Source organism: Sorex araneus, chromosome 8, assembly GCF_027595985.1.
Source record: "Sorex araneus isolate mSorAra2 chromosome 8, mSorAra2.pri, whole genome shotgun sequence".
Lineage (NCBI taxonomy): Eukaryota > Metazoa > Chordata > Mammalia > Eulipotyphla > Soricidae > Sorex > Sorex araneus.
The window spans coordinates 57124969-57146771 of record NC_073309.1 but is presented as its reverse complement, the minus strand read 5'-3'; the positions used below and the strand labels follow the sequence as shown (position 1 = coordinate 57146771).

Here is a 21803-nt window from a genome sequence, read left to right as displayed (position 1 = left end):
AACAATCCAAGAACAGAGCTCAATATTACCCAGAAACCTTAGAGTTCCTCTGTCTCCCTAGCATCTGTACCAAGAACATCTGCTCACTGTGAGTAGTGGTGCTGTCCGGGAGGAGTGGCCACATCTGGGAGAAGTCCAGGACAGAGATGAGAGTGCCAAATTCACCTGTGGGTCCTGCCTGGAACTCTGAGTGCTGGTCATGCATGAAGAAAATAGTCCTATGGTCATGCTGAGCCAAACGTGGGTTTCTGGATTCCAAAATGTACTGTGGGAAATGACAGGTAACCACTAGATATAAAGTGATTTAAGGGCGTTTATTTGGGAATAGGAATCAGAATCCAGGTTCACAATTGAGGGAGAGACCACTCTTGTCCATTTATACTGGACAGGATGTCTCCTTGGTTCCTACCCACACCAGGGAACTCAAAAGCTGAAGGAGACAAGCAGTGGGCAGACAAGTGACAAGGCCAATGGTGGGTCCTATAACCACTGGTCCTTAGCCTGGCTGCTGATGCTCTGTCACTCCAGCTCTGGCAAGCGCAGCAGCACTGCTGGTTTGCTGACCAGCACAAGTCAGAACATCAGAGATAAGGATTTTTCTGCAAAAATACTATTTTAAAAGTGGAATTTGCTGGACACGTAAAAGGCAGGTAGAGGGTAGTTAATTCTCTACCTAATTGTCAACAGCATGCCATGCTTCCTGGGCTTGCTTTCTTGCCACAGGAAGGTCTTGGCCCAACTACTTCACTAAGGGTAGAGAGGAACAAGTCTGAACACCACCCAGGACCAGGAAAGTGCCAGGGCATAGTCCCAGGATGTCATCCCGGAGCTAACCAGTGGGAGGTGGAATTTGCACTCAGGTCTCACTCCAGATGAGGGCAGGAGAGTGAGCTTCTTTGCACCTAAGGTGGTTTTGTGCGGGGGAAACTGGGTCAGTGCAGGGGACCGTCCTGGGACTGATTTACTCCAAAATCTTCTGATTTACTCCAAAATCTGCTGCTGCCTACAACTCTCTCCAGGTCTATCACCAGTTGCCCACTCATGAGGTTTCAGACCGGTGACTCTTCCTATGAATGACTAGCTGGGACTTCCAGTCGAAGCCACAACCACAGTCACTACAGAAGTGACGCCGCTGGCCAGTATGGCTCTTCCGGTGGATAACCAACTGAGACTTCCAGCTGAAGCTGCGCCCACACTCGTCACATGCATAGCTTCTGGGGCCTGTGAGTGTGCACCGGAGATGGCGAGACACAGCAGGCTCCTGGGGACCCTTCAGCAGCTTCTCAGTGGCCCCCGAGGCCTGCGTTTGGGCACAAGCACTCTGCCCCCAAGCATGGGTCCGGAGGTGGATAACGAATACAGACTTCCAGTCAAAGCCTTGGCCGCACTGCTCACATATGTATGGTTTTCTCAGGGGGCCACTGTACTCAGGCTCTGCTCCTAGCGGTGCAGGCTGGCACTGAGTGGTCCCAGACAGGCCAGCCCAGGCCACTGGACCCAAGCCCTTGCGGTGGCTTTGCTGCTCCTCTCCTGGGGAGGCAGCAAATCAAGGTTGCTCTGACATCAGCCAGCCCCCCGCCCTGTATTTGGGGTGACAGGGGTCCCACCCACATAGAGAAACTCACCGGAGGAGCGGTCTCCTTGGCCCAAAGAGCCTTCGTGCATCACCCCTGGCTGAGCCTCTCTGGCTGTTAACCCTGCTGGGATGGGGGCCCATCAGGCCTAATGCTGGCATAGGGTGGGCAGGGCTTGTGCAAGGCGGGTGGGGTTCTCGCAGGCATTAGGGAGATGGGGTGAACAATGAGATGCACCGGAAGAGCCCAACAAGGACAGGGGTAGTGAGGGGCTGGGCCTGGGCTCACCCAGGGAGACTACCGTGCCGTACTTCTCCAGCATCATGTCCCAGGACAGCTCCTTCTGTGATGGCAGGTGACCTGAGCCCTCCCTGCCTGGGGCTGCAGAGGAAGCCGAGTGCTGGGAAGCAGACAGGGACGACTGTCCTTCAGTTCCCCTGGTGGATGTGATCAGCACCCATCCCTCTCAGCCACCCCAACCACTTTCTGGCAGGCTAAAGCTGAGGACCCCTGGGAAGAATTTGGGGGAGGCCAAATGTGACAGATGTGGCTTGAACAGTGAGTGCTGCATAGAAAGCAAAAGACCAGGAGACCCTAGGGGGCATCAGGAGGAATGAGAGGGCACTATCTTGCGGAGTCTATTCCCTAGTGGGGTCTAGCTATTAGGACTCAACAGTGCAGTCACAGTGATGACAGACACAGTTGGGAGAGAGCCGCTTTTGTGTTGCTACAGAGCAAGCTGAGGCCTAGGGCTACGTTTATGCAGCTAGCTACCTTCACAAATTATATCAAGGACCCAGCCATGAGGTCTGTCCTAATTTCTCAGATTCCCCTCTTTCAGGGCTTCACAAGATTGGAGAAAATAATCCTGACAAATGCTGCAGTGAGTCTAGAGGAAGGAAGGTGACAGGCCCATCAGGACCTGTATGCTGTGACCTTCCCATTTGCCTTTGTTTCCAAACATATCACTGGCTGTGAAGGAAGCCAGGGAAATGTGAGTAGGGTCTGATGGGGGAAGCTTTCTTTCTTTTTTAATTTTATGGGGAAGGGTCCCCCAAAGTGTTCAGGAAGCCTTGGGGCCACTCCTAGCGAACTACCTCCACAATCACTGCGAAAAATCAAAGCATATCCTCATCAGCTCTCTCCACTGGGCAACTCCTGACCAGAGAGCTGTAAATGCCCAGAGTGAACTAGACTTCCGTAGTTCACATTCAAGAGCCCAGAACTTGGAACAACAGGCTTAGATGAGCTTGTGTACCTGGTCAGATGCAGTCTGGGGTTGGAGGGAAGGCGCAGAAGAGAGCAGATGTTTTGGTGGGAAACCTGGGATCTTTGTTCTCAATCAAGCCTGTTGAGGGGACTAGGCTTCTACGTGACCATCAAGGTCAGTAATCTTGTCCTTTTCCCATATGTATAAATACAAGGATTCACTTCCCTAGACCCAGCTCAGGGCTAAGTAAGTCAACCCTGATCAGTTCCACTGAACCAAAACTTCTGATCTATAACCAACACGCCTCCCTCCTGAACAGAGACCAGCACTTCGCGCCTGGCCCAGCATGGAGGCCCACAGGCAGCCCTACAGGGCAGCAAAGAGCAGGTTAAAGGCGCTGACAAGCTAGCTGGTGGTAGTCTGCCTGTCTGCCTGCCACAAACTACTCCCTCATGAGGCCAGCATGCACCTCCTCCCTAGGGCTGCTCACCGTAATCCTGGGCGCCGGGAAAGTAGACGACATCAGTTTCTGGTGTCTAAGGTGCCTCTCCTGAGATGGTGCTGGAGCTGAAGAGCTGCAGGGCACTAGGAAAGGAGGTGCACAGGGGTCAGAAGCAGGGAAAGAGCCAGTGTTGTGTCTTACCAGGAAAAACCTTCAACCCCCTATCCTACACCTGCCCCAAGGCAGCCCTTGAGACCCCTGGAGAGGGCCTGTTTCCTGCTCTGGGGCAGTACATCCACCCTCCTGCATGAAATCCCATCCTAGTACCATCTCCCATGGGAACCCCACACTCCTACCTGGGCCCCCAGCCCTGGTGCCATTCCCTCACCTGTCTTCTGCCCATCAGTGTCGGGCTCTTCCTTCACACAGTGGTGGAATAGAACAGGCCTCTCCTCAGGGGCTGCCTGAGTGGGCTCCCCTGTCCCTGAAGGGCAGGGGCTGCCCAAGAGCTCCTCCGTAGTCTCGGCTGCTGGGAGCATCTCTCGTTTCAGCACATGGGCTGTGATCTGAGGGGGAGATCCAGTCACTGGGGCTGGCCTCTGGATTTGTCCCTCCAGGGCCACCAGCCACACTCACCCAACCCAGCAGCTGCTCAGGTTCTTGCTGCAGGCCCTCGACCAGGGAAGCAGCCATATCAGGGCTGCCTGGCTGCTGCCCCCTCACCCAGGCCTGGATCTCAGGGGGCAGTGCACTCAGGAACTGCTCCAGCACCAGCAGCTCCAACATCTGCTCCTTGGAGCGCACCTCAGGCAGCAGCCACTGGCGGCACAGCTCCCAGAGCCGGCTCAGGGCCTCTCGGGGACTAGCTACATCCCAGTAGCAGAAGCCTCGGAAGCGCAGGCGAGCTGCCTCCGGCTCCTCCAGACTGGCTGCAGGGTCCATGAGGGCAGGCTCTGGAGAGCCGGGGGCACTGCGCAGCTCCAATAGGGACCTGCAGAAAAGGAGTAAGACTGGAAGCCAACAGGCCAGAGCTTTGTATAGTTTTTTTTCAGGGCTGGTGTCAGTATAGCTGGTAAGGCGTGTCTGCCTAGCACACTGCCGATGTGGGTTTGATCCCTATAATGGTACCTCGAGCCCTGCTGGGCGTGATCCCTGAGCACTGCTGGGTGTGGCCCCAAACAGAAAAGGTTTTAAGTGCGACATGGTCAGTTTAGCGTTCATTCATTAAATAGATGAATTTAACTTCATCCCAAATTGCAGCAGCCTTGAGAGCACTGAATGAACTAGAAGACATTGTGCAGAGCGACTCAGCCCTTTAGGTGGGGATTGGGTGAGGCCAAGAAAGCTTCAGGAGGACTCAGTACTGCCCGAGTCCTCAAGTAAGGAAACCTGCACCTGTGTGGGAGGTAATGTATGCCACGGAGCTTCAAGAAACTGCAAACACGTGGGTCAGACTAGACAGCTGGGCAAGGGCATCCCAGGGTTCAGAAAGTGCTGTGGGAGGATTGACCAGGAGTCACACGCACAGGCAGGGCGAGAGCATGAGGGAAGGGAGCGGCAGCACGTGTGCACCGACTAAAAGGGGGAGCTGCGTGGGTGGAGGTGTACCGCGCTCGGTGACCCCGGGAACTCTGGGGACTCACACTTCAGGACCCGCCGCGTACAAAGCAAAGCAAAACTGGGAGACAGTTCTCTGGGGCTGTCAATGGAGCCCAGGGGTCCTCGCGGGCTGGTCGGCTTAGCCAGCCGGGCCTGAGGCGGCAGTCTTCCAGAGGGGGTGCTGTGTTATAGACAAGAGGTGTGGAGCGCTCTCGAAGAGAAGACAGGCTCGGAGCCTCCCGCCAAGGAAAAACAACGCGCAGACCCACAGGCCAGCTAGCCTTGCGGCATTGGGCCCACCCACCCCGCGCACTGCCATGGCAACGCCGCCCCGGCCAATCCCCAGAGCATGCCCTCTCGTCTCGGACTACGTTTCCCGTGCGCCACCGCGAGCGAGGCCACTGCGGTGTGTGGCAGCGGGCACTCATTCCCAGGGGCCTCTCACAGCTGCAGCGCTCGGTCCGTCTTCAGAGTTACATGCAGGAAGTGTAGCTGGGGTCCCCGCCCCGGACTAGCGGCGACTCTCAGCGCACCCGAGACCCAGACTACTCACCCGAGGCCGACACCGACGGCGCGCGAGGATGCCGCGCGTGCGCAAAACGACGCAGATGCCTATTGGCAACCGGGAAGGAGCGTGACCTCCGGCCAATCAGGCCTGGCACTCGGCCCGGGCCCCGCCCCCGGCACTCTTTTTTGGAGGATGTGGGGGTGCGGCTCGGGGGCCTACTGGGCAGTATTCAGTGTTCTCTTGTCTCAGAGTTCAAGCTCGGGAATCACTCCTGGCGGTGCTGGGGGATGGTATGGAATGCCAGGAATCGGGACCGAACAGGGCTGGTCGCGTGCAAGGCCCCCAGTGATCTTGAGATTGTTCTCACTGTTGGGGCCTCCCTTTGGAAATCGCTGTGGATTCCGCTGCCACCATCCGTTTCCAAGAAGACAGTGCCTGTCCCTGTGGGCTTTGGCAGCCTGGGTAGTGTTGTTGGCCTACAGGAAGGTAGGAGGTCCCAGGAGAAAGCTGGGTGTAACCAGAAGGGCAAACCTGACCCCCAGGGTTTTCCTCGTCCTTCCCGGGTAATTATCCATCAAGGAGGGTGCACGACTTCTTTAGACTTCTGAGGAACGCACAACAGACTCGACCCAGGTGGGTAGCCATTATTATTATGATTAAGACTCAGTCTCAGACGTGGCCTTAATAACAATACTACAAGGAGGTGGTATTTTGTCCAGGTTTATGGGACATACCTGGACATTTTAACTAAAGGTGACTTTCGTCTTCATAAAGCTTTTGTTTTTATCAGGGCTGGTGATAGTACAGCTGGTAGGGCGCTTGCCTAGCACACTGCCCACCCTGGTTTGATCCCTATAGTGGCACCTCGAGCCCCGCTGGGTGTGATCCCTGAGCACTGCCAGGTGTGGCCCCAAACAGAAAAGGTTTTAAGTGAGACAGGGTCAGATTTTCATTCATTCATCAAATGGATGAACTTAACTTCATCCCAAATTGCAGCAGCCTTAGAGCACTAAATGAACTAGAACACATGCTTTGCATGCAAGAGACCTGGTTTGGAACAGTATCTAAAACACCACATCACTCAAACTAGGCATGGAGTGACAGCCAGCTGCACTGTCAGTTGGGGCATAAAACCCTAAACAATAGAAGAATTAAAAATTCCAGGGCCAGGGGCCGGAGTGATAGCACCGCTAGTGCGTTTGCCTTGCACACGGCCGACCTGGGTTCAATCCCCGGCATCCCATATGGTCCCCCAAGCACTGCCAGGAGCAATTCCTGAGTGCAAAGCCAGGAGTAACCCCTGAGCATCGCTGGGTGTGACCCAAAAAGCAAAAAAAAAAAAAAAAAAAAAAAAATTCCAGAGCCAGACACAGCAGTTAGGACATGGGTTCCATCCCTGGCATTTCATATGATCCCTGATCAGAGCCAGGAGTAACCCCTGAGCAATGCTAGGTGTGGCCAAAAATAATTTTTTCCCCCAGGGCCGGAGACACATTGATCTGAGTTCAACAGTCCTGAGCTTTGAGCACAGAGCCAGGAGTAAGCCCTGAACACAGCCAGGTGTATCCCCAACACAAAAATTCCACCAGTCTTTGGTTTCTTCTGAATTCTGTGAAAGCTACATCTTTATGATTGGGGTCTGTCAACTCTTCCTGGTGGTGTTACCAGATTGAATTGTAGGGGAAGAGGGATTTAGGTGTTCTTGCAAAAAGTGCTCATTATGAGGAAGATTCAGGCTCTAAGATCTAACCAACCAGCTCTCCAGCTATCTTTGTCAGATCCCTTGTAGTGGTATTGGCTTTTGGGCCACATCTAGTGGTGCTTTGGGCTTACTCCTGGCTCTGCATTAAGGGATCAGAGCTGGGGTGCAGGCCAGCTGTGTGCAAAGCAAGAACCCTACCTGGTCTACTATCTCTCTGCCCTTTATAAAAAATTGAGAGGCAAAGGGCAGTATGTGGCGTCTCCTAAGTGAAATTCCCAAAACTGTGTTTTGTTTTGGTTTTAGACTACACTTAGTTGTCCTAAGGGGACCATATGGGTTCTGTGATCAAATCCAGGTCTCTCATGGGCAAGGCAAGCACCTTTCCTGCTGTATTCTTTTTGCAGGCACCAAAACACGTGGGGCTAGAGGATAGAGCAGTTAAGGTTTACTTGCTTGCTCCTAATCCCAGCATTGTGCATCTGCCTTTCCCCAAATTGATGACCTTCCCCATTTGCTTTCCCACTTTAGATAGTCACTGTGGAAACTTTTTACCATGCTAAGGGTTTTTTTTTTTTCCTTTTGGGGCAAACCTGGCAATGCTCAGGGGCTACTCCTGGCTCTGCACACAGGAATTACTCCTGGTAGTGCAGAGGGGACCATATGGGATGCCGGGATCAAACCTGGGTCGGCCGTATGTAAGGCAAGTGCCTTACTTGCTATATATCTCTCTGCTCCAACTTGTGGGTTTCTGAAGCAAGTGAGCCATATGTATTCAGTCCCACAGAACACCTTGTCACTTTTAGTCAGTCTACTCAGGTTAAGACCAGAAGCATCCCAGTAGGACAGAGCCTGAAATAATCAAAGTTGGTGGGAGACCAAGGCATGGGGGAACTCATTTAAAAAGAATAGCATGGAAGTCACTGACCAGTCCCAGGTACTGGGCCATATCTGAAGAGGATGAACAAACTGAGAGGTAGCCAAAGCAAACACAGCAGAAAATTAAATAAAGTGGAGGGGGGAAATGCTGGAAGGGGAGACAGAAAAAGGCGTTAACACCCAGCTTAAGAGATCAGGGGGACTTCAGCTATCCTGGGCTCAAATGGCTTCGCTCAAGGTGCGGAGAAAGCATGTGACTCGAGTATACATTTGCTGTGATCCCTTGGGCTCACCATAAGTCTGTCAAGTCTGGATGGGGCTTGTCTACACTCACAACTGTGTCCTGTAAGCCCATGTGACAGCTCCAGGCTACCTCATGAAAAATGGCCATCCTGGGAGAAGATATGAAGACCAGAGAAATCCACAGGGGGCAGTTATCAGGTGTCCTATCCTCAAGGAAACTTGAGGCACTGCCTGGGAGATGGGCATGGCCCTGTGGGTGGATGGAGTAGAAGTCAGCCTATACACTGTCTGTTTGGGGATGGCTGTGAAGTTCTGGAAAGGGTGGGACTAGAACACAAGGTGGGGGTTGGGAGGATCAGCCTTCAGGGGCCATGCCATCTGCCCTGTTGCATCTTGTGGCTGGAGCCCGCCTGTGAGTACACAGACAAGCTGCAGCTCTGCCCTGTGGGGCCCTCAATTCTCTGACAAAGATACACCCCACTGTCATGTGTGTACTGTGCTAAGTACCAGGCTATTACTTTCCACATGTTTTCAAAAGGAAATTTTTATCAGAGCTTCTATAGACTCCTTTAAACCCTCTGAAATAGTCTTCTGGAGCTGGGACTAGAGGTTGAGGGAACGAGTTCCAGTGCTATGCAAACATTTACAATGTACAATCATCCCAAGCTTTAACTTCCTTAGGAGTGGTGTTCCCACTGCTGGAGTGACTGGAGTGGGACAGGGCAGGGTCTGGGCTCCTGGGATGGCACCACAGGTGGCCTCAGTTTCATGAGGTAGGCTAACACTCGTCACCACTGAGGGATGAGCACAGGTGAATGTAAGAGTCACCAAATCATGCAGAAACGGCCCCAACTTGTCATATGGAACAATCATTACAGTCACTGTTTGTCTGGAAAACACAAGACTTTGGAAACAAGATACATTCAACACTGAGCCTTGGAGAAGTCTTCACACTTGATCTGTCACTCCTACACTCCAATTCTACCTCTGGTGGGTCTGCCAAGTTCAGGAACCAGGGAAAGCCCTACCCAGTTCTCACAGCCCAGCTAGCAGACTAGCATGTGAGGGCTGAATGCTGACAATCCAGATGTTGGGGTTGGGGGGGGTGTGGGTCTGGGTCAGCTGTATCCCTCTGTGTGCCTTTTTCCTCATTTGAGAAGTGGGAATGCCAACCATAGCAGTACTTCCCAGGGGTGTCAGGAATTTGATGGCGCTCAGACAGGGCCTTACAATCGGCACCTACTGGCGCTTATGAAGATCCTGCATATCACAATGTCTGTAAATACCCCCTCTGTAGGCTTATATCTTTTTCATCCTTGCCTCAAGAAAGGAAGCTTAGGTTTAGAGCACGGTTACTCTCCCAAGCACCAAGTACATGTTCCCTACCACTTCTCGTCCATGAGTCTGGTTCCCAGGAAGCCTTAAAGAAACTGAGGTGTCAGCACAGCAGCCAGATTGTGTAGACCTGGGTCATCTCCATCCTCCTCACCTCAGCCTCCAGTCATGACAAGCAGGATGCGGCATTGTGTTGCCACCTTCAATAGTGGACTGCCAAGTCTCAGTCTTTCAAAGTGCCTATAGCCAAGTCCATCCCTCTCACGTTCCTGCACAGTATCCTCGTGGGGATAGAGAAGTTATGAATACAATGGCAGATTTTGTTTGTTGCCATGAGCAGAAGCACAGTGCACTTCTCCTAGTGTGGTGCTCAGAAAACATGGGAGACTTAGCCGTGGAAATGAGTCACAAGAGATGAACTCAGTTCTCACATGGGTTTGGGACTGCAATCCCAACTTCTGAGGCAGAACTGGCCCCAGCTTCCTTCCCTTGAATACTGTCCCTGACCTGAGGGCGGACCTGGGGCCGCCGCATGGCCTTCTCACCAGTGTGTATTCTCTGATGATGAAAGAGGGCTGGACGCTCCCGGAAGGCCCGGCCACACTGCCCACACACGAACGGCTTCTCGCCTGTGTGGATACGCCGGTGGCTGAGCAGCACAGCACCCTTGGCAAAGGCCTTGCCACAGTCCCCACAGCGGAAGGGCCGTTCACCGGTGTGCAGCAGCTGGTGCTGGGTGAGGTTGGAGCTGTGGCTGAAAGCCCGGCCGCACTGCTTGCATGCAAAGGGCTTCTCACCTGTGTGCACACGCTGGTGCTTGAAGAGTGAGGAGCCCTGGCTGAAAGCTGCACCACAGAGCGCGCAAGCATAGGGCTTCTCGCCTGTGTGTGTGCGCTCATGCTGAATCAGGTGCGAGTTTCGACAGAAACGGCGGCCACACTGACCACAGGCATATGGCCGCCCGCCTGCATGGATCTTGCGGTGCTGGCTGAGGTTGGAGCCGTGGCTGAAGGCCTTGCCGCACTCACTGCAGTGGAAGGCCTTTTCAGCCGTGTGGATGCGCTGGTGCCTCACTAGTGATGAGCTGTGGCGGAAGGTCTTGCCACAGGCCGAACACGTATATGGTGTCTCGCCACTGTGGATGCGCTGGTGCTGTGTCAGGTGTGAAGTCTGGCTGAAGGCCTTACCGCACTGTGCACACTCATAGGGCCGCTCCCCTGTGTGTGTGCGCAGGTGCTTGAGCAGGTCGGAGCTCTTCACAAACACCTTACTGCATGCCCTGCACTCAAAGGTCTTCTCCCCTGAAAGGAGGCCAGTGCCAGCCTGAAAGACCTCACCTAGATTGTCCCAGGTTGCCGGCTCCTGCCCAGTGGAGAGTCTCCGAGGCTCATGCCAAGTTGTGGCTGCACCTATTCCCGGTTCCCCATCAGTGTGACTGACCTCCAAGTTTGGGATTCTTGGGAAGGTTCTCCCAGCGGACTCCCGCACACGGGGCTTCTGTTGTTCCAACACACTGGGCAGTCTGGCTGACACAGAGCAATCTGTGAGGACCTTTCCCTGTGGTGGGCCCCCTTCAGGAGCCCTCAGAGGGGAAGTCAGCCGCAGGCTGATGTTGGTGTCACTGTTGTCAGGGCCTAGCAGGAGCTTTTCCCAGTAGATAACTGACACTCCCATGGACTTTCTCTGCCAAGATGGGGAGGTGACCTGCGAACTCTGCAGGATTTTTCCACGTTCACTGGCACTAGCAGCAGGGATGATCTGAGGAGAAAAAGGCCGAGGGAGACCCCTGGGGAAGGTCCTTGACGGTGCTGCTTCTCCAGAAACACTTCGGTCCTTTACCATAAGCCGTGACCCTGAAGGCAGAGAAACAGTATATGCCTAAGTCATCCTATTTAGGAGGGAGGGAACAGAGCAAACTGAATGAAAACCAAGGGGGTCCCCCAGGACTAGGTATGGAGGCTGGGAAGAGAAGCAGGGAGCAGCCACCCTTCCTGTAGCTAAATTTGGGGTACTGCCCAGCTTGCCTTTGCTCTTTACACTAGTGGCAAGCTGATGTTACACAACTCTTTCCTGTGAACTCTGTATCCAGGTGAAAGCTGTGCCCCAGTGCCTGTAACAGGCCTGGCTAAAAATACTCAATAAATACTCAAAACATGGAAAACAAGGGAGGGAAAGGACCCACAAATGAACTGGTGAGGCAGGATAAGCAAGAAGAGATGTCAAACAGTCTAAACTCAGAGAAAAGACATGGTGAGTAGATCTCACCATGTGTGGGGTACCCTCAGAGCTCCCCTTTTCCAGGACAACCAAGGCTGGAATGTCTGAGAGGCTGCTGGGGGATGAATACGGGGGTGGGGTAGGGGTGGGGGAGGCAGACATAGAAAGGGAGTTGGTGGAAGAAGAGCATGTCAGACAGAGGTTAACCCCCAGCTTAGCCCACCCTGAGCCCCCACTCACCAGGGATTGGCCTTCTTGGGGAGTTTCTGGCTGGGTCCATATCCCTCCCGCCAAGAACCCATGGCTCCTCACCATGCTGGAGCTGAACAACCACATGAGGTCTGGAGGTAGCAAGTCCTGTGGAGGAGGAAAAGCAGGGAATGGCCCAGTGTCTGCTCAGGGTGACCACCCAACACGAGGCAAGAGTCAGGGCTTTACAGACATGGATGGTGTGAATAGTGCGATCCAGAAAAGCAGGACATTGCACCAAGTGGAGATTTCAAGAACACCTCAATGGTTCCCATGAGAATTCTATTAGTTGAGTCAAGTGCAAAGGCACTATGGCCAGAGAGACACACAATCAGTGGGGAGGGGGCTGCTTGAGGACCATCAGAAAGGAGTTGCTGTTGGCGTCCCAGTCTGGCAACAACTGAGCTTCCCATAGAGGACCCACAGCCTTACCCAGGGAAGCCACTAGTGCGAAGTTCTCCAGCATCACCTGGCGGTACAAGGCCCTCTGGGTTGCATCCAGGAGCCCCCACTCCTCCCTGGAGAAGTACACAGCCACGTCCTCAAAGGCCATCAGGCCCTGCAACAGCAGCCAAGGAAGAGGGACATGCTCTAAGCCAGAGTTTGTCTGTTGTTTTGTTTTTCTGGGGAGGGAGGTTTAGTAAATGTAACCTGTGGTGCTGGGGAAGGGGATTAGGGACTACTTAGGGTTTGATACTTAGGTACCCCAGGCTCTGCTGGGGTGCCAGGGATGAACTCAGGGATAAACATATGAAGCACCCACCCTAGCCCTGTTGAGCATCTCCCCAGCTCCTAAGCCGTTCACAAAATAGTTATTTCCTCGTAAAGGGTATGCTTGAATAAAGTTCTTTTTATCAATGAATTTTAAAATAACAAAAAACATAACTTTAAAATAACGCTGTAAAATATCGCTGGAGCGATAGCACAGCGGGTAGGGCGTTTGCCTTGCACGCGGCCAACCCGGGTTCGATTCCCAGCATCCCATATGGTCCTCCGAGCACCGGCAGAGTAATTTCTGAGTGCATGAGCCAGGAGTAACCCCTGTGCATTGCCAGGTGTGAACCCCCTCCCCCCAAAAAAGCAAAAATAAATAAATAAAATAACGCTGTAATTTTTTTTTTCTTTTTGGGTTACACTCGGCGATGCATAGGGGTTACTCTTGGCTCTGCACTCAGGAATTAGTCTTGGCGGTGCTTGGGGGACCCTATGGGATGCTGGGAATCGAACCCGGGTCGGCCTTGTGCAAGACAAACACCCTGCCCGCTGTGCTATCACTCCAGCCCAACGATGTAATTTTTTTTTTTTTTTTTTTTTGCTTTTTTTGGGTCACACCTGGCGATGCACAGGGGTTACTCCTGGCTCTGCACTCAGGAATCACTCCTGGCGGTGCTCAGGGGACCATATGGGATGCTGGGAATCGAACCCGGGTCGGCTGCGTGCAAGGCAAACGCCCTACCCGCTGCCAACGATGTAATTTTAAAATAACACAAAATATCATTCTGAATGGTCTTTACTTCTGCTTTAACCATCTGTAAAACATTTCTTCTGTGAGACTTAGGCCCAAGCTTCCCCCAGTTGTCCTGCCTTCCCAAATTACAATTTGTTCAACTACAAATGCATATGAAGTTATGCTTCCATTCTGGAAATCAGGGCCTGAGTCCTCGCCTAAGTTCAATTTCCCTTCAAATTCCCGCACCTCCTGGAAGCAGAAGATGGGATGAGTATTTCCCAAAACCGCCGCTCCAGTCTGGCTGGGGACAGTCTCTGCATCCTGGCCTGCTACTTGAGGCACACGTCTCCCCACAAGAAGCACTAAATTTGGCTAACCCCCTCCGAGCTTGTGCACAGAAGGGTCCCTGCCGCTGTCATTTCCCCCCAGACTTCACACGAGCTGGGGTTCTCACGCGTGCACGCTGCACTGTCCTGGGCCCCCGCGGCCCCGGGAAAGGGGCGGTTTAGGAAGCCTAACCCTTTGCGTTTTCCGAGTCCGTGGGGAAAGGACCTGGGTGCGCGGTCCCAGAGCCGCATCTACTCACCGGGGCCAGGTTGATCGACATGGCCACCGCCATTCGCACCTTCCGCTGTGGAGGCGCGGAAAGGATCAGCCCCCCTGGCGCCCTCCTGGCCCTGGGCCTCAGGGTCCCGAGCCCTCAAGTACGCAGAAGCCCAGGGCGCCGCCTGAGGGGCCACCACCTTGCACGTGGCCTCGAAGGCCGCCTGTGGCCCCCCCGGCCCGCCGCCGACGCACCGAAGAGACTGGGGAACGAGAGGCCGTATGGCGGGCTGGACAGCTGCGGCGCACGCGCGGGAAGCAGCTTCTCCGCTCCCGGCTCCCTCACGACCCTCGGTTCAGCTCCGGAAAGCATCGAGACAAGAAGAGTGACCACAAGGCTCTGACGCCCCCGACTCCGCTCCGGACCCGGAAGTCCAGCCCTCGTGGGAGCTCATTGGCCAAGAGCACAGCAGACGCACGCGCAGAACCCTATGGATAGTGCGCGTCCCGCCCCGCCCCCGTCTCCAGGGCAGCGCCTGAGCATCGCCGGGAGGGACGCTGGGAAACCGAGTCCGGTGGTCAATCGTTGCGTATGACTTCCTGCCCGGGAAATCTAGACTAAACGTGGTTGTTGGAAAAATGGAGGGGACCCCAGTGAGATGAACCGAAGAACAAAATTTACAGGAGGTTGGGCTGAGAGGAGAAGAGCTTGTGCCTTGAGCCCAGGTTCCAATTCCAGCTATACCTCTCTCAGGGTAACTGTGGGCCCTAGGATGGTCAAGGGGTAATGATCAGTTTTGCAATCCAAGATTTGCAAACCCCCAGCTTAACCCTTAAAGCTGAAACTGTTCTCTGAGACTTCCCCGAACCATTTGTTTTCCTTGACACACTGAATGATGCTGATACTTTCCCACAGGTTATCAGGGTAATGCTATTTTGCCCTCAGGTCACACCATTGATTCCCTGTGTCCTGGCCAAGTCTCCCAATCTACCTCAGGGTTTTCAACAAATGAAGCAGGATCAGGAAAAGGGCACGGAGATAGTACAAATGGTGGGGTGCTTGCCTTGCACGCGACTGACCTATATAGTCCTCCGAGCACTGCCAGGAGTGATTCCTTAGCCAGGAGTAACCCCTGAGCATCACCAGGTGTGGTCCACAAACAAACAAACAATAAACACAATCTATATCTAGGACTTAGCTGCAGGCCATGTGTGGTATATTTTTAGTATGTTGATAGGTTAAAAACAACTGTAAAGCCCAGAATTAAATAAACTCAATACCTGAGAACATTATTCCTGGAATGGCAATTAGAATAGTTAAAGTTGCTGAGGAGATAGGCTGGTGGTGGTGCTGACAGGGACTGCAACAACTTTATCTTGGTTATCTTGGTGAGTGGGCAGATGAAAGAAGGAAGGGTCTGAGGTCTGGCCAACACCTTAAGACTGGATTTTTTCAGATTTCACCCTAGGACCAGGGGAACCATAGGCAGCCCCAGTCCTTTCAAAACTGGAAAGAATTGGGATCAGAAGGGGCCAGATTGTGAAAAAGAAAAACCGCAGGACTGCCACAGGGACGCAACTGCTTTGGATGACAGCAGCCAAGATTCAGTTTTGCTATGAACCCACTTTAAAATCGTTGTTTTAGTAATGGTGGGGCATGGGCTCCACCCCTAGTGCTGAGGGGCTACTCCTGGCTCTGTGCTCAGGCATAATACCTGAGTAGAGTACTGGGGATTGAACCAGGGTTGATCATATGCGAGAGGTGGAGGCTGAGGCATATTGGAGATGGTAACAAGACGAGAAGACCAGAATTGGTGGCTATTCACTCCTCAAGAGACTCACCAGCCTTTCTTGGCAACCCTATGAACCCATGGAATTTCAGTGGAGCTGGTGGATTAGTTCAATGGCAGACAGCTGGAAGGGGCCTCTGCTCTATCCCTTGATACACATGGATTAGGATTGCCAATATTAAAGGTGACAAACACAATATAGCCTTTATTACTGTGTGTTCCAGAATTGTGTGAGGCAGTCAGTTTCAGAGTTGGATATGTCCATTATAAATCAACAATATTCATGAAAATGCTTAACCTGAGTCAGTGATAGTACAGTGGGTCGGGTGTTTGCCATACATGTGGCCCACTTGAGTTCGATCCCCGGCATCCCATGTGGTCCCCCAAGTACCACCAGGAGTAATTCCTGAGTGCAGAGCCAGCAAATGCCTGGTATGACCCAAAAAGGGAAAAAAAGAGAAAAAAATGCTTAACATTCCCTGGAAGTTCCTACTAGACAGTGCTCACCCAGATATAATTCTTTTTTTTCTTGCTCTTTTTTGGGGTCACACCCAGCGATGCTCAGGGGTTATTCCTGGCTCTGCACTGAGGAATTACTCCTGGCAGTGCTAGAGGACCATATGGGATGCCGCGGATCAAACCTGGGTCAGTCGTGTGCAAGGCAAGCGCCCTACCCACTGTATTATCGTTCTGGCCTCCCAGATAGAATTCTTGGTCAGAGTTACATCAAGTTCACACCTATACTATTCACTGCCCATAATTCTCTTTCGAAAAGAGTAAATACAAGAGAACCAGACTGATAGTAAAGCAAGGAGAGGGTTTGCCTTGCACATGGGCGACCCAGGATTGACCCCCAGCATCCCATATGGTCCCCTAAACACCACAGGAGTAATTCCTGAGTGTAGAACTAGAAGTATCCCTGTGTATCACTGGGTCTGACCCAAAAAGCAGAGAAAAAAGAAAGACTAGATAAAGGGACAGAGCAATAGGGCAATGGGTAGGGCACTTGGCCCTTGCCTTATACATGGCAAACTCAGGTTTGATCCCTGGCACCCCACATAGTCCCCAAAGTGCCAGGAGTGATCCCTAAGCATAAAACCAAGAGTCAGTCCTGAGTACCACTAGGTTTAATCCCCCAAAAGAGAGAGGGTCTAGAGAGATAGTATAGCAGGTAGGCTACTTGCTTTCCATGTGGCCAACCTGGGTTCAATCTTGCACCCCATGTGGTTCCCCTACTACTGCCAGGAGTGACCCCTGTGCACAGAGCCAGGATTCAGTCCTCAGCACCGCCAGGTGTGTCCACCCCAAAAAAGAAAGAGGAAGTAAATGGAGGTATATCACCCCTAAGCCCGCAGGGGTGAATAGACACCATAGGTATGTGCTGGGTCAGAGCGGGGACAGTTCTGCCAAAAATGTCGACAGTCCCGGGCAGATCAGAGAGTACATAGTTCCCAAATGCATGGCACATTTGAGGGTAGGTGCTGGGTCTACTCGGATTGGTGTCTCTCAATCCAATTTCAGGATGGAGAGATTTCATGCTGAACAATGTGCCAGCGGTGGCCAAAGACTTTCACACACCCATGGCTCTCTAAGGCCTTTTGTCAGTGTGGATTTTCTTATGCTGAAGGAGGAGAGAACTGGATTTGAAGGATCTCCCGCAACTCTGTACATTCGAGGCTCTCTCCTCACTGTGGAACTGCTGGTGTAGTTGCAGTAGTACCTAATGGCTTTCCAGTACAGGTTGCACTTGTAGGGTCTTCTCCAGTATGCACTTTCCAGGGTGGAGAGACCAGAACGAGTCATGTAAGGTTTCCCATATTGCTTGGGAAGGCCTTGCTTCACAAGGCCTTACTCCAGTTTGAATCCTATAGTGAAGAATGAAGTATTTAAAGAAGTTTCCACACTCTCTGCATTCATAGGGCCTTTCTCCACAGTGAACTTTCCAATGCTGAATGAGAGTCAACAAAACACCTTAAGACTTTGCCACGTTCAGTGCACTTATAAGGCCTCTCTCCTGTGTGAATCCGCTGGTGCAAAATAAGTGCCTCTTTGTAGTTAAAGATTTTCTTACACTCATCACACTTGAAAGGCCTGCATGGACCTTCTGGTGCTTCCTCATTTTAGATGGCTATAAAGGTCTTTCCATAGTCACTACACACATGGGATGTGTCTGTTGTGTGAAGTTTCCAGTGACTATCACAAACTAACTTCCCCTTGGGAGCATTTCCACCTTTTAGGCAACTGAGAGGTCTCTCTTCAGAATGAGCTATCAGTGGTAAAGCAGGGAAAAGGCCTTCAGAAAGGCTTTCCCCAAACTGCTGCACTTCAGTCAGGATCTTCAGGCAGGTGCGATGTCCTGCTGCTGCTTGGAGCTGGGTGCAATAGTGCTCAGAGGCCTCCTCACACTTGTTGGGTAACAACTGGGTTGTCCTTGTTCCTCTGGAAGGGAGCTTAGGTTTACTGAGCTAGTCCCAGAACAGTCCCTAAGGTACACCCAATTCCATCAAGCACTAATAATCCTCTCTCTCTCCATATATATTGCTTTTCGGGTTACATCCAGTGATGCACAGGAATTACTCCTCACTCATCCACTCAGGAATCACTTCTAGCAGTGTTTGGAGAAACTATATCGGATACTGGGAATGAACCCAGGTCAGCCACGTGCAAAGCAAACACCCTAACTGCTGTGCTATCACTCCAGCCCCTTCTTTTTATTTTCTAATACTCAGTTTTCTTCTTTATTGCCATGATGACATCTGTGACAGAATGGGTTAACATTGGCTTACTACTGAGGCCGGAGTGATAGTACAGTGGGTAGGGCGTTTGCCTTGCATGCGGCCGACCCGGATTCAATCCCTGGCATCCCATATGGTCCCCTGAGCACCGCCAGGAGTAATTCCTGAGTGCAAAGCCAGAAGTAACCCCTGTGCATTGCCGGGTGTGACCCAAAAAGCAAACAAAACAAAACAAAACATTGGCTTACTACTGCTTTGACTGTATTTCTACGTTTGATACCTTCAAGATCATGTTTGGTTATCCAATTGGAGGAAGCAACCTGGCAGCCCAGCATGGTAAACATGACTCTGATTAGTAGAGCACATTCTAGGTGGAGTCCTGGTCTTTGTGAGTAGGGCTGAGACAATACCTTGGTTTCAGGTATGCACCTTGTGCATCACTGGGTGTAACTCAAAAAGAAAAAAAAAAAAGTAAAGAAATGAAACCTCTGTACATTTAAAGCATTTAGGGCTGGAGAGAGAACAGTGGGCATGTGTAACTTTGCTTCGCACATAGCCCACTCAGGTTTGATCCCCAGTTCTCATATGGTCCCGAGCCCTGCCAGGAGTGATCCCTGAGTGCAGAACCAGGAGTAAATTCTGAGGTCTAGTGGGTGCTGCCCAAAAAACAAAACAAAACCCACCAAAATTGAAAAAAAAAAAAAAAAGAGTACAAGCCGTCCATGTAGAAGGCCTGGGATCAACCCAAAATATCACATGGTCTTCTGGGCACTGCTGGAAATGACTTTCAGCACTGAGCCAGGAGAAGCCCCTGAACACCACCAGATGTGGCCCACAAACAAAATCATATTTTGGAATAAATTTAGCCCTTTACACTGAAAACTATGTAACACCACTAAAAAAAAAAAAAAGAAAAAGAGCTAAATGAATCAAAAGCCACCCCATGGTCGTGGATTAAAAGATATGACTGGGGGGCCAGCGGATAGTACAGCGGGTAGGGCGTTTGCCTTGCATGCGGTCGACCCGGGTTCAATCCCTGGCATCCCATATGGTTCCCCAAGCACCACCAGGAGTAATTTCTGAGTGCAGAGCCAGGAGTAACCCCTGAGCATTGCTGGGTGCGATCCAAAAAGCCAAAAAAAAAGGAAAAATGATTGGGAGGCTGGGTCGGAGTCGGCAGCTGGGCGGCGTTACAGGCAGCTGACTGAGCTGTGAAGTGGGCCTGCCTTGTTCTTTGAGAAAGTCACAGAGCTGCACCGCGTGTCCGAAGGCCAGCTGCACGCCTTCAACAAAGATAGATGGACTCAGAATTTTAAGCATCATGATGTATGATGATTTGGTCACATTCTAGTATATATAAACCCATTCCTTTTCCATCTTGATTTTATTCTCTAGAACTCCGAGAAAAATGTTGACTGTTGGTAATAATTGACACCTTACTTTTTCCAATCTTTATTGCAATGCCTTGATTTTTCTGTCTCAATCTTTCTATCCATACTTCCTTAGAAAAAATACCAAAATCTGTGGCCTCCCTCAGTACAACTCGAAATCTCAAAATGAATTTAAAACCATAATTAAAAATAAAAGTAGTCATTAACACAAAAAAATAAATAAAAGATATGACTGAAGAAAGCAATACTCTGAAACTGATCTACTGATCTCAACTCACCATTTAAGCCAGACCCGAGAGGACCACCAAATTTCTTTTTTTTAATATATTTTTATTTATTTATTTATTTATTTATTTATCTTTTTGGGTCACACCCGGCATTGCACAGGGGTTACTCCTGGCTCTGCATTCAAGAATTACTCCTGGCAGTGCTCAGAGGACCATTGGGATGCTGGGAATCGAACCTGGGTTGGCCATGTGCAAGGCAAACGCCCTACCCACTGTGCTATCACTCCAGCCCCGGGCCACCAAACTTCTTTTATGAGGTGAAAGCAAATTCTGGAGCACAGAGAGCTGAGGCTTTGGCAAAGTGCCAGTACCAGACAGAGGTAGAGCTAGATGGGATTTATTAAACAACCAATCAATTTTTTGTTTTTTTTTTCTTTTTGGGTCACACCCAGAGATGTTCAGGGGGTTCCTCCTGGCTCATGCACTCAGGAATTACTCCTGGCGGTGCTCGGGGGACCATATGGGATGCTGGGCATGGAATTTGGGATGGGCAGTTGCAAAGAAACCATGCTCAGGCCAAACATTTGGAGGTTTGTGTCTGTATGCGTATTGGGGAGTGCTCGGTTGCTTAGGTGCTTGGGGAAACATGGGGTGTCAGGAGGCTCGAATGCAAGCCCAGGCATCCTGCATGAAGGCATGTACTTTAGCCCTTTGAGCTATCTTCCTGGTCCAAATTGAATACCTGGATCCCAAATATATTCTGTAAGGCAGTGGGTGTTGAGGCTACAAGTGGGTTGCTCAGAGAAGGAAGGGAAGAGGGGTTTTCAGATTCATTGCACCAAGAACAGGGGCCTGAGTAGGAGGTAGCCTCCATGGTGAGCTCCCTGAGAAGGAAAGCTTCAGTTTGCTGTGGGAGAGGGTGAGAAACTTACCCAGGGACCCTACAAGTTCTCCAGCATCACACCTTAGTAGAGCCTCCTCTGGGTCAAATTAAGAAGCGTCCACTCCTCCAGGGAAAAATGCACAGCCACATCCTCAGATTTCAACTGCACCTTGGATCAACAGTGGACAGAAAAGTCAAGCAAAATATGGAGCAGAAGGACACATCCAGGGTCCTAACCTGTGTCTCAAGGCCCTACCATATCTTTCACTGACATCAACTTTTCTTTTTTAAAAAATTTACTTTTGGGGGCCACACCTGGCAGTGCTCAGGGGTCACTCCTGGCTCTGCACTCAGGAATCCTGGCAGAGCTGGGAGATTATATGGGATGCCATGAATCTAACCCAGGTCAGCCTCGTGCAAGGTAAGCATCCCACCCGCCATACTATTGTCCCAGCCCTCATCTTTCCCTTTGTTTTTTTTTTTTCTTTTTGGGTCACACCTGGCGATGCACAGGGGTTACTCCTGGCTCTGCACTCAGGAATTACTCTTGGCAGTGCTCAGGGGACCATATGGGATGCTGGGATTTGAACCCGGGTCGGCTGCGTGCAAGGCAAAAGCCCTACCCGATGTGCTATCGCTCCAGCCCCTCATCTTTCCCTTTGAAATCCAATCTCCATACCCCACTCACACCCACAAACTCCTCACCTCTTAAGAACCTCCCCTAAGCAGATCACTGAAGAGCCAGAGTGTTAAAGGGCATGTCTCAGTCTCATGTAAGTGCTGGATTCTGCATGTATCCACTGCAGCTATGTGAACACCAAGGTAGACA

General features: G+C 51.5%; 2 protein-coding genes across 8 annotated transcripts; both read right to left on the bottom strand.

Annotated features, from left to right (window-relative positions):
- Positions 1-280: 280 nt before the first annotated feature.
- ZNF446 (zinc finger protein 446) lies at positions 281-8539 on the bottom strand. Of its 4 annotated transcripts, none has more exons than XM_055145397.1 (7): positions 5379-8539; positions 3863-4217; positions 3615-3792; positions 3275-3369; positions 1863-1974; positions 1626-1700; positions 281-1530 (listed from the first exon to the last, which is right to left on the bottom strand). In XM_055145397.1, exons 2-7 carry the CDS (start codon positions 4166-4168, stop codon positions 1040-1042), a joined length of 1257 nt encoding a protein of 418 aa, XP_055001372.1. In that variant the 5' UTR covers positions 4169-4217; positions 5379-8539; the 3' UTR covers positions 281-1039. The 4 variants fall into 4 exon arrangements, with proteins under 4 accessions (XP_055001372.1, XP_055001371.1, XP_055001373.1 ...); XM_055145396.1 differs by lacking the exon at positions 5379-8539 and adding an exon at positions 4870-5372; XM_055145398.1 differs by lacking the exon at positions 5379-8539 and adding an exon at positions 5271-5343.
- A 141-nt stretch (positions 8540-8680) lies between these two features.
- Positions 8681-21144, bottom strand: ZNF324 (zinc finger protein 324). 4 transcript variants are annotated; one of them, XM_055145371.1, is made up of 4 exons: positions 13992-14375; positions 12388-12514; positions 11947-12063; positions 8681-11342 (listed from the first exon to the last, which is right to left on the bottom strand). In XM_055145371.1, exons 1-4 carry the CDS (start codon positions 14022-14024, stop codon positions 9910-9912), a joined length of 1710 nt encoding a protein of 569 aa, XP_055001346.1. In that variant the 5' UTR covers positions 14025-14375; the 3' UTR covers positions 8681-9909. The 4 variants fall into 4 exon arrangements, with proteins under 4 accessions (XP_055001346.1, XP_055001348.1, XP_055001347.1 ...); XM_055145373.1 differs by lacking the exons at positions 12388-12514; positions 13992-14375 and adding an exon at positions 21024-21144; XM_055145372.1 differs by lacking the exon at positions 12388-12514.
- Positions 21145-21803: the final 659 nt, after the last annotated feature.

Excerpts from the sequence above, each read along its gene's own strand:
- ZNF446 (XM_055145397.1), bottom strand. The coding sequence starts at position 4,168 with ATGGACCCTGCAGCCAGTCTGGAGGAGCCGGAGGCAGCTCGCCTGCGC. Across the intron at positions 3,370-3,614 it reads CACTGATGGGCAGAAGACAG|TGCCCTGCAGCTCTTCAGCT; the intron begins GTGAGGGAATGG and ends CTCCTTTCCTAG. Across the intron at positions 1,975-3,274 it reads TCCCGGCGCCCAGGATTACG|CACTCGGCTTCCTCTGCAGC; the intron begins GTGAGCAGCCCT and ends TCTGCTTCCCAG.
- ZNF324 (XM_055145371.1), bottom strand. The coding sequence starts at position 14,024 with ATGGCGGTGGCCATGTCGATCAACCTGGCCCCG. Across the intron at positions 12,515-13,991 it reads TGTCGATCAACCTGGCCCCG|GGCCTGATGGCCTTTGAGGA; the intron begins GTGAGTAGATGC and ends CTGCTGTTGCAG. Across the intron at positions 11,343-11,946 it reads CCCAAGAAGGCCAATCCCTG|GGTCACGGCTTATGGTAAAG; the intron begins GTGAGTGGGGGC and ends CTCTGCCTTCAG.